General features: G+C 37.0%; 1 protein-coding gene across 2 annotated transcripts; it reads right to left on the reverse strand.

The window, feature by feature from the left end:
* Nucleotides 1-664: 664 nt before the first annotated feature.
* ZNF711 (zinc finger protein 711) lies at nt 665-14666 on the reverse strand. Of its 2 annotated transcripts, XM_015825534.1 has the most exons (8): nt 14582-14666; nt 13128-13661; nt 7268-7426; nt 6619-6765; nt 5271-5408; nt 3764-3811; nt 3160-3303; nt 665-1951 (listed from the first exon to the last, which is right to left on the reverse strand). In XM_015825534.1, the coding sequence occupies exons 1-8, from the start codon at nt 14664-14666 to the stop codon at nt 774-776; spliced, it is 2433 nt and encodes an 810-aa protein (XP_015681020.1). In that variant the 3' UTR covers nt 665-773. The 2 variants fall into 2 exon arrangements, with proteins under 2 accessions (XP_015681020.1, XP_029141829.1); XM_029285996.1 differs by lacking the exon at nt 5271-5408 and having other exon boundaries at nt 14582-14662.
* Nucleotides 14667-14686: the final 20 nt, after the last annotated feature.

Consider the following 14686-nt stretch of genomic DNA (forward strand, 5'->3'; position numbering starts at 1 on the left):
AATTGCTCATTCAACACGGGGAGAAAAAACGAGGTTTACGCATGAAATGTCGTGTTTGCTTTAAAATGGAAAAAAAGAAAAAAAAAAAGACAGATCTTAAAACTCGATCCATTTCTTGAATACTATGTCCCGGCACAATTTTCTTTAAAAAAATAACAAAAAAAAAATATGTAAGGACTACGCGACTTGACTTCTACCTAGCTTCACTGTTCGAAAACTGCATGTGGTGTATTCGTTCTAGCCAAAAACACTTTGAAAGAACTTCTGTCCTGTTCTGGTTTTTTCCGTAAGGTGACCAGTGGCGTTATTGACATAAAGAGCTACGGGAATGGACTTAATATTTCTTTAGCTTAATAACGTGTAACGCTTTATTATAACAGAAGACATTCAAAGTCTCTTTCTGCAGCTTCTCAAACATTCACCTCTCCGCGTTTATAGTGCTCGTTAGGTTCCTATAAGCAACAATCGTAGGGCTACGAGATACCCAGTCAATCATAAAACTTCTCTTTAAGACTCTTTAATGTAGGGGTCTTCAAACCTGGCCCTTTTAGGACTTGGGGACTTCCAACTCCCAGAATTCCTTAGCCAGCCACGCTGGCTGAGGAATTCTGGGAGCTGAAGTCCCCAAGTCCTAAAAGGGCCAGGTTTGAAGACCCCTGCTTTAATACAAAGAATGCAAAGTTATGATTTAAGATCAAGCTTTGAAACCAGGAGAAACAGTTCATGAGAGTTTCCTTCCCCTAACACAGGGGGGTCTTCCGCAGCGCCCAGACCTACATGAGGGCCTCTTTGTGATGCCTCATGATATGTTGGTTCTTCTCCGAAGGCCTCCGGAAGCCCTTTTTACAATACTCGCACCTGTGAGGGTAGTCTTTCGTGTGGATGGATATGACGTGCCTCTTGAAGCCCGAGGCGTCTGTCGTGCTGTATTCGCAATACTGACACTGGTAGACTTTCCTCCCGCTGTGGGTCTTCATGTGCTTCTTCAGTTCCAGCTGCTGCCGGAATCCCCTCTTGCACCGTTTGCACTTAAAAGGCAGGTCCTTGGTGTGAACGGAGAGGATGTGCCCGCTGAGTACGAAAGGGTCGGAAGTCTTAAAGTCGCAGTGCCGACACTGGTGGATCTTCTTCCCTTTGTGGGTCTCGCTGTGCTTTTTGAGCTCCGAGGGGCGGTGGAAACCTTTCTCGCAGACCTCGCACTTGTGAGGGAAGTCTTTCGTGTGGACGGAGATGATGTGCCGCTTGAGGTCACTGGAGTTGGTGCTCTTGTGGTCGCAGTGCGGGCACTGGTGAGTCTTGTGGCCCTGAAAGAGTTCGGTGTGCTGCTGCAGCTCCTTCTCGTCGGGGAAGGCCTGCGGGCAGTGTTCGCATTTGAAGGGCAGGTCAGTCCCGTGCTTGGTTTTGATGTGCGTCTTCAGGTTGGACTGATCCGCGCAGCGGAAGACGCAATGCTGGCACTGGTAAGGCTTCTCCCCCGTGTGGGTCCTCATGTGTTTTTTCAGCTCCGAAGGGTGGCGGAAGCCTTTCCCGCACTCGACACAAACGTGGGGGAAGTTCTTGCTGTGAACGGCGAGCAGGTGCCTGTTCAGCAGGCCTTGCTCCGCGCTTTCGTAGTCACAGTATTTGCACTTGTGCACTTTCGGTTCTTTATCCCGTAAGATGAGCTTGTTGGAACTCAACGGGCTGGCTTCTCGGTAGCGCCTGGTGTACTCGGTGAATTCGTGCGCCTTGTCACCTTTGTTGATCAGCTTATGGCTTTCCAGGTGATTGTGGAAGCTGACTTTTTTGTTCGTCGTGAAGTCACAGTCAGTGCACTGGTACTTCTTCTTAATCATGTGATCTGGGTGGTTCTTCATATGCCTTTTCAAGAATCCCCTGGACTTAAATTTCTTCCCACATATGTGACACGGGTAGACGGTTAAGGGCTGTCCGTCAGGACCTATTATAACAGCTGGGTCAGATAAACAGAAAGAATTATGGCATGAATTACGCAACAGTTATTCTGAAGTTATACAGAATGCAATATCAACATGAAAGAAAGCAAATCTTTCAACAGCTAACAATGCAAACCAACACACTACTCTAAACTACTCAGAGGTAAATATGCTGTAGAGTTAAATGAGACTTTACTTCCAGGAAAAATATGTATTAAGACTGCAAAAAGTGATGATCAAAATCCTTATTAAAACTGACAATACTCTCAATTAAGAGTAAAGTAACTTTTTAAATTATAGTTCTATATAGCTATACATATTGCAAATGTACCTAGGAACTCATTCCGCTAAACAATTCAGCATATTCCCAGTTCTAAACCTCTGTCTAAGGCAATCCATAGTTTATATTACAGAACAAACTTTTAAAAAGCAAAATTTAAAGAATCAAGATCTATTAATATTTCAAATCAGTAATTAATTTTCAAGTTTTCCCAAAATGTATTAATTTATCTATCTTCTTTAATCAAGTTCATTTTCTACAACCAAATGGTTATTTTACACTCTTTTCCAATTCTACAATGGACACATTGTATTTACACACACACACATCTGACATACAAAATTGTTAACTCAATTGGGGATCTCCACGAAGGAGACTTTGCATGTATAAAACAGGAAAAGACAAATGAATTGCCTCTTTGTCACTTCCAAAACTTTCTCCTATTTTAACTTATCAGGCTGATAGCAGCTATTACAGCTTGCCAAGTGAAAAAGTATTATATGGAAATCATCTCTGACTTAAATTCAAAGACCATTTTGAAACAACATTTTTGTCTGGCCAATAAAATTGATAAAGATTGTACCCTTTCAAGTTTTTAAGAACGTCTCATCAAGCAAGATGGTTAAAAGTCTAGGGGAAAACATGAAAGAGAAAAACATGGCTTGTAATCAAAGCACACGTGTTAATTAATAGGTTATATCCTCAAAGAGATGGACAGGAGAGTCTCACAATGTGAAAACTTGCTTTTACCCAAAGCAATTGGTGGTAGGTTACACCAAGTAGTTTCAAAACTTGTTGGGAAGAAGATAATAGGAAGCGATTAAGAGACTGTACAAAAAATACTCATTTTTTGCAAAAAACAAAAACAAAAAACCCCAGACAGAAGTTAGCTATGTTAAAAGCTACATTTAATTGGATAATAACTTTATAGAAAGTTTGTTTCACCTGTTTGCCATTGGCGTGCTTCGCCTCTTCTCCTTTTCTTGGTCTTCTGCTTAAGCAATCTGTTCGTATTGATGCTATCGCAGATTTGGAGATACTGAGTTGTGTTACCATTCTTGTTTTCTAATCTTGCATCTAAGTTTGTTCCTGCAATGAAAGATAACATCAGTATATTGCAAACGAGAGCTTTAGAATACCTGATTTACAAAACTAAAGCTGAAAGCATTTATAGAGCCTCTGATGTGTGAAAGGGTTCTAGTTTATGATGCTAGAACCCCAGAATCACTTCAAACTTCTCTTTAGTGCATCACATAGAAAGCAATCGTTTATTACTGTTTATATTTGCATTGTGCTTCAGAGTTTTCTCCGATGAAGGAAAATAAGTAGTTTACTCCTTATTCTCATATTTTATTACCCGATATAGTGGCACCCATGGTTGCAACTCGTTGGTTGCTATATTCAAGTAACATCTCTATGTATTAATATTCTTTTTCCCCTTTTCGAATTTAATTATGAATTATTCTAAAAAACACAGACTGCTCTATGCTATATTGCAGAGGGAGCAATATTTAGATTAAGCATGGAACAATTTTTTCCATCTTCTCACCTGGTGCTTGACAGTCTTCATATTTCCTAGGAAGTCTTCTATCATCCCCTAGAGAAATAAGCAGTTTAGTGATTTAATTCACAAACAGAAGATACGTGCAACATCTATCGTTTTGGGAACAGAGCATTAGAAAGAACTTCATTATATTATGTTTCTCTTCTGGAGCATGTTCCCCCAGCTAATGTTTGGGGAGGGGGAACTAGAAGTCATTCCCGGTGCTCTGGATGGAGGCCAACCCCCAAATTGGCCCTGCTTTAATGAGAACACCATCAGCCCCTCCAGTTCAGAAGACTGTCCTTGCAATGGTTGACTGGATCTCTTTGATCCAGAAGAAAAATAACAGGTTTTGCACAAACAATTAGTTTGTGCACTGCTACTGTAAAATAGTTGAAGAAAAGAGAAAAGGATGAGTACTTAATTGCCAAAACTTTCTTTGTAAGGATTCCAAAGAGTGCCAAGCAAAATCAAAAGATATATAATCATATATCTTATAGATAATAACAAGGTTTGCTGTCTGTTGCTTCCAAGAAAAAAATTACAAATATGCTTTGGTGTCCAAGAGCCCATTTTTATGCTATGAATATAATTATATCGGGCAGACGAAACAGCAACAATCGGCCTTCAGATATTCTATTTATACTATCATGAAAAATACTTGTTATGTAAATAGAAGTCAGTGCATGAACTAAACAAACCTGCCTAGCAACCACCAGTCTCTCTTTCGTAAAGAGTGTACACACAGGTACACACACACAAACACACAACCAGTATCGTGGACTCTGACAGGGCTCCCAGGATATCTGACAATACTGTTTGATTGTTTAATAGGCAATATTCTGCATTCCAAACCTCTTTACTTTACTTACTAATCAAGGAGAGAAGCAAGGAGAAACTTCCTGACAGTTAGAACAATTAACCAGTGGAACCACCTGCCTCCAGAAGCGGTGAATGCTCCAACACTGGAGGTTTTTAAGAAGAGACTGGACAGCCATTTGTCCGAAATGGTATAGGGTTTCCTGCCTGAGCAGGGGGTTGGATTAGATGACCTCCAAGGTCCCTCCCAACTTTACTACTACTACTACTACTACTACTACTACTATTATTATTATTATTATTTATATAACCCTGTAATTGTAGCAGATAAGGTCAATTGCTTTTATTATCTGACCTGAAAAGAGAAAAAAAAAGGAAATCCCAGAATTCAAGAGAAATAGGGGAATTAATCGCTTTCTGAAGTTATGTTTAGAAAATGTAAATATGCATAACAAAATGTTATAGTTTGAACAAAATCAGAGGGCCTTATTTTTTAACACCAAGTAGCAAACCGGAAGATGTCATTTCAGAAATCTTCTCGGTCACCAAAGATCGAGTTTGACTTGAAGGAGACTTGACTTCAGGTAGAAAGAGATGGGGGGGGGAGGAACCTCTCCAGGACACGAGCAAGTCTATAGAAGTAGTAACTGCAGTGAGGAGAAGGGACTGAGTTAGAGAAAAAGTAGCTTCTTACCATAAGCAGCAGCCCAGGCAACTGGAACAAAAGTTTTATTCACACCAGAGTCTTCGAGTTGTGCATCGGGAAGTGAGGAGGCTTCCTCTTCGCCAACAATGACCTCCATGTAAACTTCATCTGCTATTTCAGCACAGCCTAGAATTAATGTGAAAGGAAGCTAAATTAATTATGCTATTTATCTAACTAATATATCCTTGCTCAATTAACAGGCACTAAACCCGCTATCTGGATTTGTATGGAATAAATCATAATACAAAATTGTTCTGAATCAACTTCTTCCCTATTATTAAGGCTTCTGCTGTACGTATATTAACTTTAAGCGGGGAAAACCCCCCACCAAAAATACTTTTAATTATCTGCTTAAAATTACACTGTGCTTTTATATTGCAGAGAAGTTAAGCACAATTCCTAAGTAGAAAAGCACCTTAATAAAGCGATTTTTAATTCACTCACAATCATATAATTAGTTAAATTATGCATGTCAAAAATATTATTTTTATAGCACTTAACATATTCAAAGCAGTTCATTATCTAATCTACATTTTCAATACTGTAATGTAAGCCAATAATTCGGCTATTGGCTAGCTTATCTATCTAGTAAGTACGTGGTTAAAGTAAAATCTGTAATGGAAACAATCATAAGGTTTAGATATTTAATTTTAAAAATGGGTGGTAATTTTTAAAGAAAATGAAAGTTACAAAGACAACTCTTTTAGATATCGTGGGAATTGTGTTATGTTGTTATCTTGCTTCTCACTGGCCTCAACATATTTTAAATACTGAACAGGTAAGTAAAATATTATTATTAATAATAATATTTATATTATTATTATATGCAAACTCTTGTCAGTAATTATTGATATTTAGACATTAACATAGCTTTATGTAAATTAGAAAGGCAAAATAAAAACAGTGAATACAGACAACTGGGGAAGCATTCATAAAAGTATTATCACTGGTACATGTGGAACTACATACTTATCTTTAGACATTTCGCAAAATGTATCTGGCATTGTCACAGTTTCGTGTAAATATCAAGAAATATATTATGTTTTGCCATTCACACACGCAAAGCAGATCAAAGTCAGCAACGAGGCAACATAATATTAGACCACAATTTTGCCAAAATGGCTTTTGCAATTGCTTGGATTAAAGCTTGTGTAAAAGTGGACGTAACTCTTTCTACCAGGCAAAAATTGTGACCTGAGTAATTACAGAGGTGGGAAAGATGAGTAAACTTGCATACTTGTTAATCTTCTGTAACTTTGAACAATCATTTAGTAACAGATCTTCTAGAAATTACAAACTTAGTTACTTAATGATACAAAAAAAAAGTTGTCCTTACTAATATCTTCATCCTCTTGGGAAGAATCCTTAACAGCCATATAAACCATCTTCTCTCGCTGAACTCTGCCAATACTGCCTTGCTCTAGAACTCCAGCTACAGAGTGTCCATTATGAAAGTCACTCTCTGTTACAATCTCCGTTCCCCCTTGAATAGAAAAAATAATATTCACATGGTAGAATTTTAACAGGAAGAGTAAAAGTGTGCTATTTTTCTCCTGTGTTTGGGGTATAACAGAAGTCAACCCAGTTTTAGGGACAACAGATAATACAACAGGATGGTCTTAATCTGTAAGCAGTACGACAAATTTAAACCCATGGCAGGAAGAAAAAATAAAGATAGCCGTTCAAGGTTTGGGAAGACTGTAATACTCTAGAACAGGGGTCTTCCAATTTGGCCCTTTTATGACTTGTGGACTTCAACTCCCAGCCTGCCTGGCTGAGGAATTCTGGGAGTTGAAGTCCACAAGCCATAAAAGGGCCAAGTTTGAAGACCCCTGATTTAGTGTCTGCCTACTTTAAACTGGTTTGATGGAAACTTTAATTAAACTGGAATCATTACAAAGAAAGATTTAGTTTATGAAAATTGGCAGACAGATTTTATTTAATATTTATGGACTGATTCATAAACCTAAGTTTAAGATACATACCTATTTCAACATCATCCTCAGCTTCGGCTTTAAATATGTAAACTTTAATAACTTCAGAACCAAATCCATCGTCTTTAGATACGTCACCGTGTGCAACCTCAGTGCTGATTTTTAAGGGGGTGCTTCCAATATGGTCTAATTTTTCCCCAACATCATCCACTAAAAAATTAAAAAACAAATGAGAACTGCAGTTAAGTTTGAAGTAGAATGTGAAGCAAAACAATACATTCTGAGAATCTTAGCTGACTTATGCAAATACCATCTTGGCTGCATTAGATGCTGGCATGCACACCAATCTCTCTGTACTTGTTTAATTTCTGAAGCTTGTGTATGATATAAATATATCCACTGTAATTTGGTAATATATTATTTTAGTAAATCAAAATAATTAATTTCACCATCGGAAAGAATCAGCAAGTGTGCTGTAGAAATATATCATTAATATCATAATGTCTGATTAAGCAATTAAATAAGGCAAGGGTATTTTGCATTTAATTGGCCTTTTTTTACATTTTAGAACACATACAAGGTGAGGAATACCCATATTATCATTTTTGTGTTTTTTTTTAAAAAACGGAAATTCATCTTGGTTTGATCTTTGAAAGAAAGACCTTCAAAATTTCCAATTATTCAGACAGACATAAGAAGGTACTCTACAAGATGAAATTATGACTGATGTAGAACAGTGAAACCTTGAGTGAATTAATGACAGGTATATTTTCATGGGGGTGGGGAGGGCGAGGGGGGGTGTCAGAAAGCAATTATTTACCCAATCTCTTCAACATTTCTTGCTTGCATGAAAATCCTTCCCTTAATCAGTTAAGTTTATACCACACTAATTTTAATTTATGGACAGAGATTTTTGGAGTTCTTTCTCAATCAAAACTTGTTAATCAATTCCCAATATGGTCTCTTGTTTCAAAATGATCCAGAAATAAAACTGAAGGTACCGAAGTAAACTGTTGGTGGGGGGAAGAATAGGTTGATATTGGGGAAAGGAAGCATGCACTGGGCCTGCTCTTCACTATTGGACTACTTTAGACTGTTCCATGATCACAGTCAACAGCAGAGTTTCTTTTTAGCACTATTAACCGTACCACAAGACACCCTCCCCCTTGAGTTATCTTAAGCAAATTTAGTATAATTTACTTTGCTGGAAGCTGGAAAGGAATTGTTTAAGGTTGTGCTTCCAGGCGATAGTCAGCTAGATGCTCAGCTGCTTCTCTGATGTTAGTTCTTCCATGGAAGCAAGCAAATATCAAATATAATTTCTTGCTTTTATACAAATTGTACACGAATGTTAACAGTGCATCTTTGCTTTATGTGTGCCCATATTGCCTGTGCTAGATGTCATTTAAGGATACCTGCTAAAACTGCTGCAGTTTTGGGTGTCACTGATGAACTTGTATTTCAGAAGGCTGTGAACTGGTCAGAACAATGCTGGAGCTACTGAAAACAGAACTAAATAGAAATAAAAAAGCTAATCACTTAACTTTTTAAAAAGATTTTTTTATCAGTATCGCTACTGTTAACCATTACAAAACTAAGCTTATATGACTGAACTCAGTGTTGCTGGTGTTTATTAATGAATTTTAGGGGGGAAAAGCAAATAAAATTCAAGTCATTTGGCCCATGCAACCTACATATCTGAATTTATAAAAAGTTATCTCACAGAGGCCAACAAATCTTCCTTCCTTCCTATCGGTTTGCAGATAGACAACATTATTGTAGGGAGATGCTGGACTGGTAGATTTATATACAGATAACAAACCTGTTATTTTAATAGGAGAGCTAATTGACAAGTAGAAGCAGTGATCGCTTTTGGGATGTGTCGGTATATGCAGACAGATGCAAGGGTTTATATTGCTAGCACAGAGAAGCAGATTTTTCAAATACTTCTCTATCTCTGAAAGCATCTCTAATTCACATTCATACTCAGAAGAGTGGGAGGTAGACATCACAAAGTTTCAAGCAGTTCTTTGTGAACTGCCCATTTAAGAATATTTAAGAATGGATTGCTACAAAGCACTCTTTTTTATGGAGTAACTTCTTGCCTTTGAAATGTTACATTTTTATTTATTTTCCTTTAAAAATTAGAGTGCAGAGAAACACTTAGAAATTTGCAACAATTCTATGCAACATTAAATAGAAATGTGCAAATGCTGCTGGCCTAATAAAACGGATTCCAGACCAAACAGTGAAGCATTTACTAGATTCATGAAGATGTAGTAAAAAAATAAATAAATACGAAAGAGAAATAATATATATAAACCTATGAAGGTAATGGAAGTGATTTGTCTATTGTATTGTGGTAGTTTCCTTCTTCCAAGGTTTCAAGCTGGTTTTTTAATATTTGAATAATAATTAATGAATTGTACAAATTCATTCATAATCACTGTTTAATTCCATTCATAAAAATAACAGAGAACAAGGTTCTTTTTAAGATTTGTAAGATATGCCAATGACTGTAAAAACACTAAAATAAAGTCCTCAGAGTCTTTTATTTACCATATTAATTAAACTGAAAAGAATCGGAAAAATTAACATTGCAACTCTATCTGAATTCTCACTTGCCATTATTTTGACAAGTTAAGATCCATACACTAATTATAAACCCTAGTTTCAAATTCTGGCTTATTAGAATGAATAATCCTTAGGTTAATAAAGACCCTAACAATTTCCAACCAAAATAAAAACTGCAGCTATAACATACATTAGTATAAACTGCAGTACTTAATACATGAAGAAAATCTTACCTCCTAAAATACATTTTTCCAAAACCTATTGGTTAAATATCATTAATGCCATGCCCAAATGGCAGCAGCAGAAATATTGCAATGGATAATATTAACACTTCAAATTTTCAGGTGCGTCTTGCACTGAACAATACTTGCTAAATAAAAAATTTTAACATTGAAAGGTCTCAATACAACAGGAACATAACGCTGGAATGTTGGAAAAATATATTGGAATATTTGGTATAGTATTGGGGGGAAAAGCTGCAAATAAAAATGATTACAAATCATTAGAAACATATTGCATGTGTCAATAATGTTTTAGCATATGAATACTGTAATGCACTCTATCTTTAAGCTCTAGCTTGATATCTATTAAATGTTAACTACATATTTTATTTTTATTTCTTATTAACATTTATGCACCATTTATTCAAGGGACTCCAGAATTTAAATGCATGCAAGCTAGACTGCTACACCCACAACTCATACATCAATGCATTTCCCCCACCTTGATTTAACAAAACTTTCTGTTAAAGAAAAAACAAAAGGCAATTTATAGACTTCAACATAATAATTGTGAACCTATAGGACAAGTTAAAAAAAATTATTTAACTCCACATTCATTCTTACCAAAGATTTCAAATTATAATTCCAGAATATTATTTTCTGATCACACATAAACCTGAACAAAAAGGGAAAAAATACCCAATTATTTCCTTAGATTATTAATGTTCTATTATTACGGTTACCAAGGCAATCGTAAGGAATAATTTTCTGCAGAGATAGGAGGGGACATCCATTGACAAAGAAAAATTATAAGGAAGTCTTAACCACCTCTAACTTACCTTTCTTAGCTGTTTCCAGGTATGAGATGTTCAGATTCACTGTGGATTGCCAGCTCCCAATTCATGTGATGTCTCAGCATGCACAATGCTGGTGCTATCACACCCACCATAAAACCATGAGATACATGCCAAAATTTACAGCTGTGCAATTTTATTTTATTTTTTAAAAATAAATCTGACTTTCCTAACTGTTTTCTCAGAAGGGAACAGAATAGGATTTTACTTATAGTTGTAGCAGACTGTGCAATGCTGTATTGCAGGGGTGAATAACTTTTGGCCAACGTGTCAAATGTAGTCCAACCGTTCATTTTATGGCCCATTTCGGAGCTGAGTGTATGTGGCCACAAGCCGCATTGTGACTCTGTGCCCTGGACTGGTAGCAAAATACTCCACCACCTTGCCCGACTAACGTGATTGAAAGCAGTGGGATCCAATTGGGTGCATGCAAGAGGGGAAATGGCTCATTGCCAAGGAAAAGTTGCCCACCCCTGCTATACTGTACTGTAACAGATTCTTAAAAGGAGGGGGCAGTGGAATATTACCTTATCCCTAAAGGACAGCTCCAGGGTGGCTCTGGGTATAGGATCACCAGCATGTGCATGCAGTATCATCCTATGGCTCAAAAGCTAGCAATCCATTGTGGGTGTCTGAACATCACAAACCTGAAAAACAAAAAAACAAAGGAGGGCGTTTTATGTTTTGTGTGACTTTCCCACCCCCACCCCAACCACTAAATCTCTATTTTTCATGAATTCTTTCCGAGTCCAATTCTAGCAAAGCATTATAAGTTCTTTTTATGTGGGCTCGAGATTGATCCTTAATCTGTTTGATCAAATTCACATCCACCAAGGTGATACCGACCTTTTGATCTAAATTCCACCTCATTAATAATTGATTATAATAAAACCAAGAATCTACAATATTTTCTTGTTTCAGATCTGCTAAAGATTTAATTTGCCATCCCTTTCCTACCGGTCTAAGTAGTTCCCTGTAAGTAATATTATCCAAATTGACTCCTCTAGATACTCCCTCTATCACCTGTCCTGAAATCGCCCATATAGGAATTTTATAATTTAATCTATAATAATATTTCTTCCATACTCGTAATAAAGCACTTCTTAAAATATGAGCTTTGAAAGCTTGATCTACTTTTTTGTTATAAATTAAATAAGCATACCAACCATATAATAAATCCCATCCCTCAAGTGAAAGTACATTTCTATTTGTTAAGTTAATCCAGTCACTTATCAATGTTAAAGCCACCGCATCATAATCATGAATTCTTGCCATGGGTGCTAGCTCATAAAACTGTGAAATGGCAGCGCTGGGAAGGATGAGTTTTGAAAAATGTAGTCTTTTAAACACGGACCTTCCTTTTCAAATAGGTTGGTTTTATTAGGAAAACTATTTTTGTTTCCTTCAAAACCAACCCGATTGGGTCAGGATGCGATTGTACAGAACTTTCACTGTTTCATGGGTGTGAAGAATGTTACGTCCTTACCACAAACTCTTTTGACTGACGTTACAAAGACATCTTCATCAGTGTGACAAATTAACTATTTGCAACACTTCACTTTGGAGGAGAAAAGTAATTTCTATGAAAAAATGCAAAATGGCTATTTCTATAAAATACTAAACAATTAAATATGTATTGTTGATAAGACTGCACTTAAGCAGAAATATTTTGTGGAATGTTCCTCGAATTTGTCACAATTTTCATTCTTTAATACAGAAATACTTCCGTTTGTAGATCATGTTTAACCTTAAAATGGTTAAGCAATAATATAGAAATAAATCCCATGTTGAGTTTAACCATGGTAAAGAGATTTGATGGACCTTTTCTCATCTTTCTTTCCTTTTGGCCTCCATAACCCTCTTCTTCCCTTTAACATATTTAGCTATTTTAATGTCAACCACAGTTACTTTTATTGCCAACTTTCAACCATACTTTTTGTTGTTGTAATACTACAAGCTTAACCTACTTGTAAACCAGAGTTAAGGATTGAAAAAGAGAAATTCAAGTCGAAGCTGATACAAACTCTCGGTCGGACAAGCTACACCCATTTTTCTCAGCTGAGGCAATATCTGCAAGCTTACAACTTTTAAAGCCTAAATGTTTCCAATTTCCTTCACCAGGTAGTTTCTGTTAACTTATTTACAATGTCGTCCTTAATTATGAAACAGCCAGACCCAGTACTTCTCCACAATTATATCTCTCACTGTTAAGTCACTTCTAGTCTGAGTAGATAATGTTATATATACCTTTACTTCACTTACAAGATATCATTAAATAGTCTTCAGATGTGCTCTTGCTATCATCATCATCATCCTCGGTCTTGATGGTAACGGTGGATCCAGGAACAGTGCCGGCTGCTTGAATCACAGTTTCGGTATCTGAATTTGTCACAAGAACTTCTTCGGATACCATTGTGGGGGAGTCAGGTCCAGATACCGAATCTTGTACCACGTGTTCCAAGTGTCCATCAGGACCAGTAACAAGATCAGCCACAAAAACTTGATCAGGCACTCTAACAGTTTCGGTGATTAAATCGGAAGTTAAAACGTGATCACTGGTATCTAATGCTTCTTCAATAGCAACGTCTGCTTCCAATACAGATTCAGGAACAATCACTCCTTCGGTCACAACGTCCGTTTCAGTTATGATATCAGGTCCTTGGACAACTTCAGCTGCCAAGCCATGATCAAGGGTGATCCCATCATCTGTGACAACATCTGAAACCAGCACAGCTTCAGGGACTGACACCACAATGTGATCTCCATCAATATGAGCGGTACCAGCCATTCCAGCCACTATGAAACAACAACGAATGAGGAAGCATATTAACACTTGTTTTCAGGTTGAAAAATAATATATTCCTAAGGAGGTAATGAAATACCATACAGGTAATCCTCAACTTACAATAATGACTGTTTGAAGCTAAAACAGCACTGAAAAAAGGGATTTATGATGGTTTGCAGCATCACCATAGTCAAATGATTTACATTTGGGTGCTTGACAAGTGATTCATATTTATGACACTTGCAGTATCCCGGAGTCAGATCCCGGAGTCAAGTGAAGCCAGACTACAACCTTGTTGTTAATTTAACAACTGCAGTCATTAACAAATGTGGCAAGAAAAGTTGTAAAATGGGGCAAAACTCATTTAACATAAATTTTGGGCTCAATTGTGGTCGTAAGTTGAGGACTACCTGTACACCTATCTGAAATGGTCCCCAGCCGTCCAGATATTTATCATCAACGTCATAACAGAATTCTGCAGCTGGGATGGAAATATTACATAACTATTGGGACTCAATGAGTCTACTAGGAAATACCAGGTCTGCAAGATAGACTGAGATAGCCGTCTTCTAGTGCCAAGTGTATTCCAATTCACCTGATTTCAGAAATTAAATACAGTGGTATTATTTAAGTATTTGATCACCTTATTATCAAATTCAGAGGAAGGATTTCTTTAGTGGGCACTATACATTCTCCACACTCAAATGTGGTTTTCTTTGTAACTGACTGAAGCATGCAGCTAACCAGAGTGAGGCAATGGAGAGACAACAAGAAGTCAGTCCCATGAGCCCGTCCAAAAATAAACCAAATTCACATCCCCATACCAATTTTGGCACCCATGCTGCAGATTATTCATTTACAAATACAATGCATCTGATAAGCAAATACTTTAGCTAGTAATAATTTTGCGTGAGTATAGTATGGTTTTTACCAAAATCCTGCATAATCATAGTGTGAGGCATTTTGGATTCCTGTGTCTGCAAACCAAGACTTCCACCACCTGGATCCATAATCATTGAGGCTCATTCACAAACTG

This window comes from Protobothrops mucrosquamatus, unplaced genomic scaffold (genome assembly GCF_001527695.2).
Source record: "Protobothrops mucrosquamatus isolate PMUCROS unplaced genomic scaffold, P.Mucros_1.0 scaffold2680, whole genome shotgun sequence".
NCBI lineage: Eukaryota > Metazoa > Chordata > Lepidosauria > Squamata > Viperidae > Protobothrops > Protobothrops mucrosquamatus.

Bases quoted from the DNA above. Each gene is read 5' to 3' on its own strand.
- ZNF711 (XM_015825534.1), bottom strand. From the start codon at position 14,666: ATGATTATGGATCCAGGTGGTGGAAGTCTTGGTTTGCAGACACAGGAA. The intron at 13,662-14,581 runs GTAAAAACCATA...GTTGTTTCATAG, and splicing joins TATGATTATGCAGGATTTTG to TGGCTGGAATGGCTGGTACC. The intron at 3,812-5,270 runs GTAAGAAGCTAC...TTATTTCTCTAG, and splicing joins TGCCTGGGCTGCTGCTTATG to GGGATGATAGAAGACTTCCT.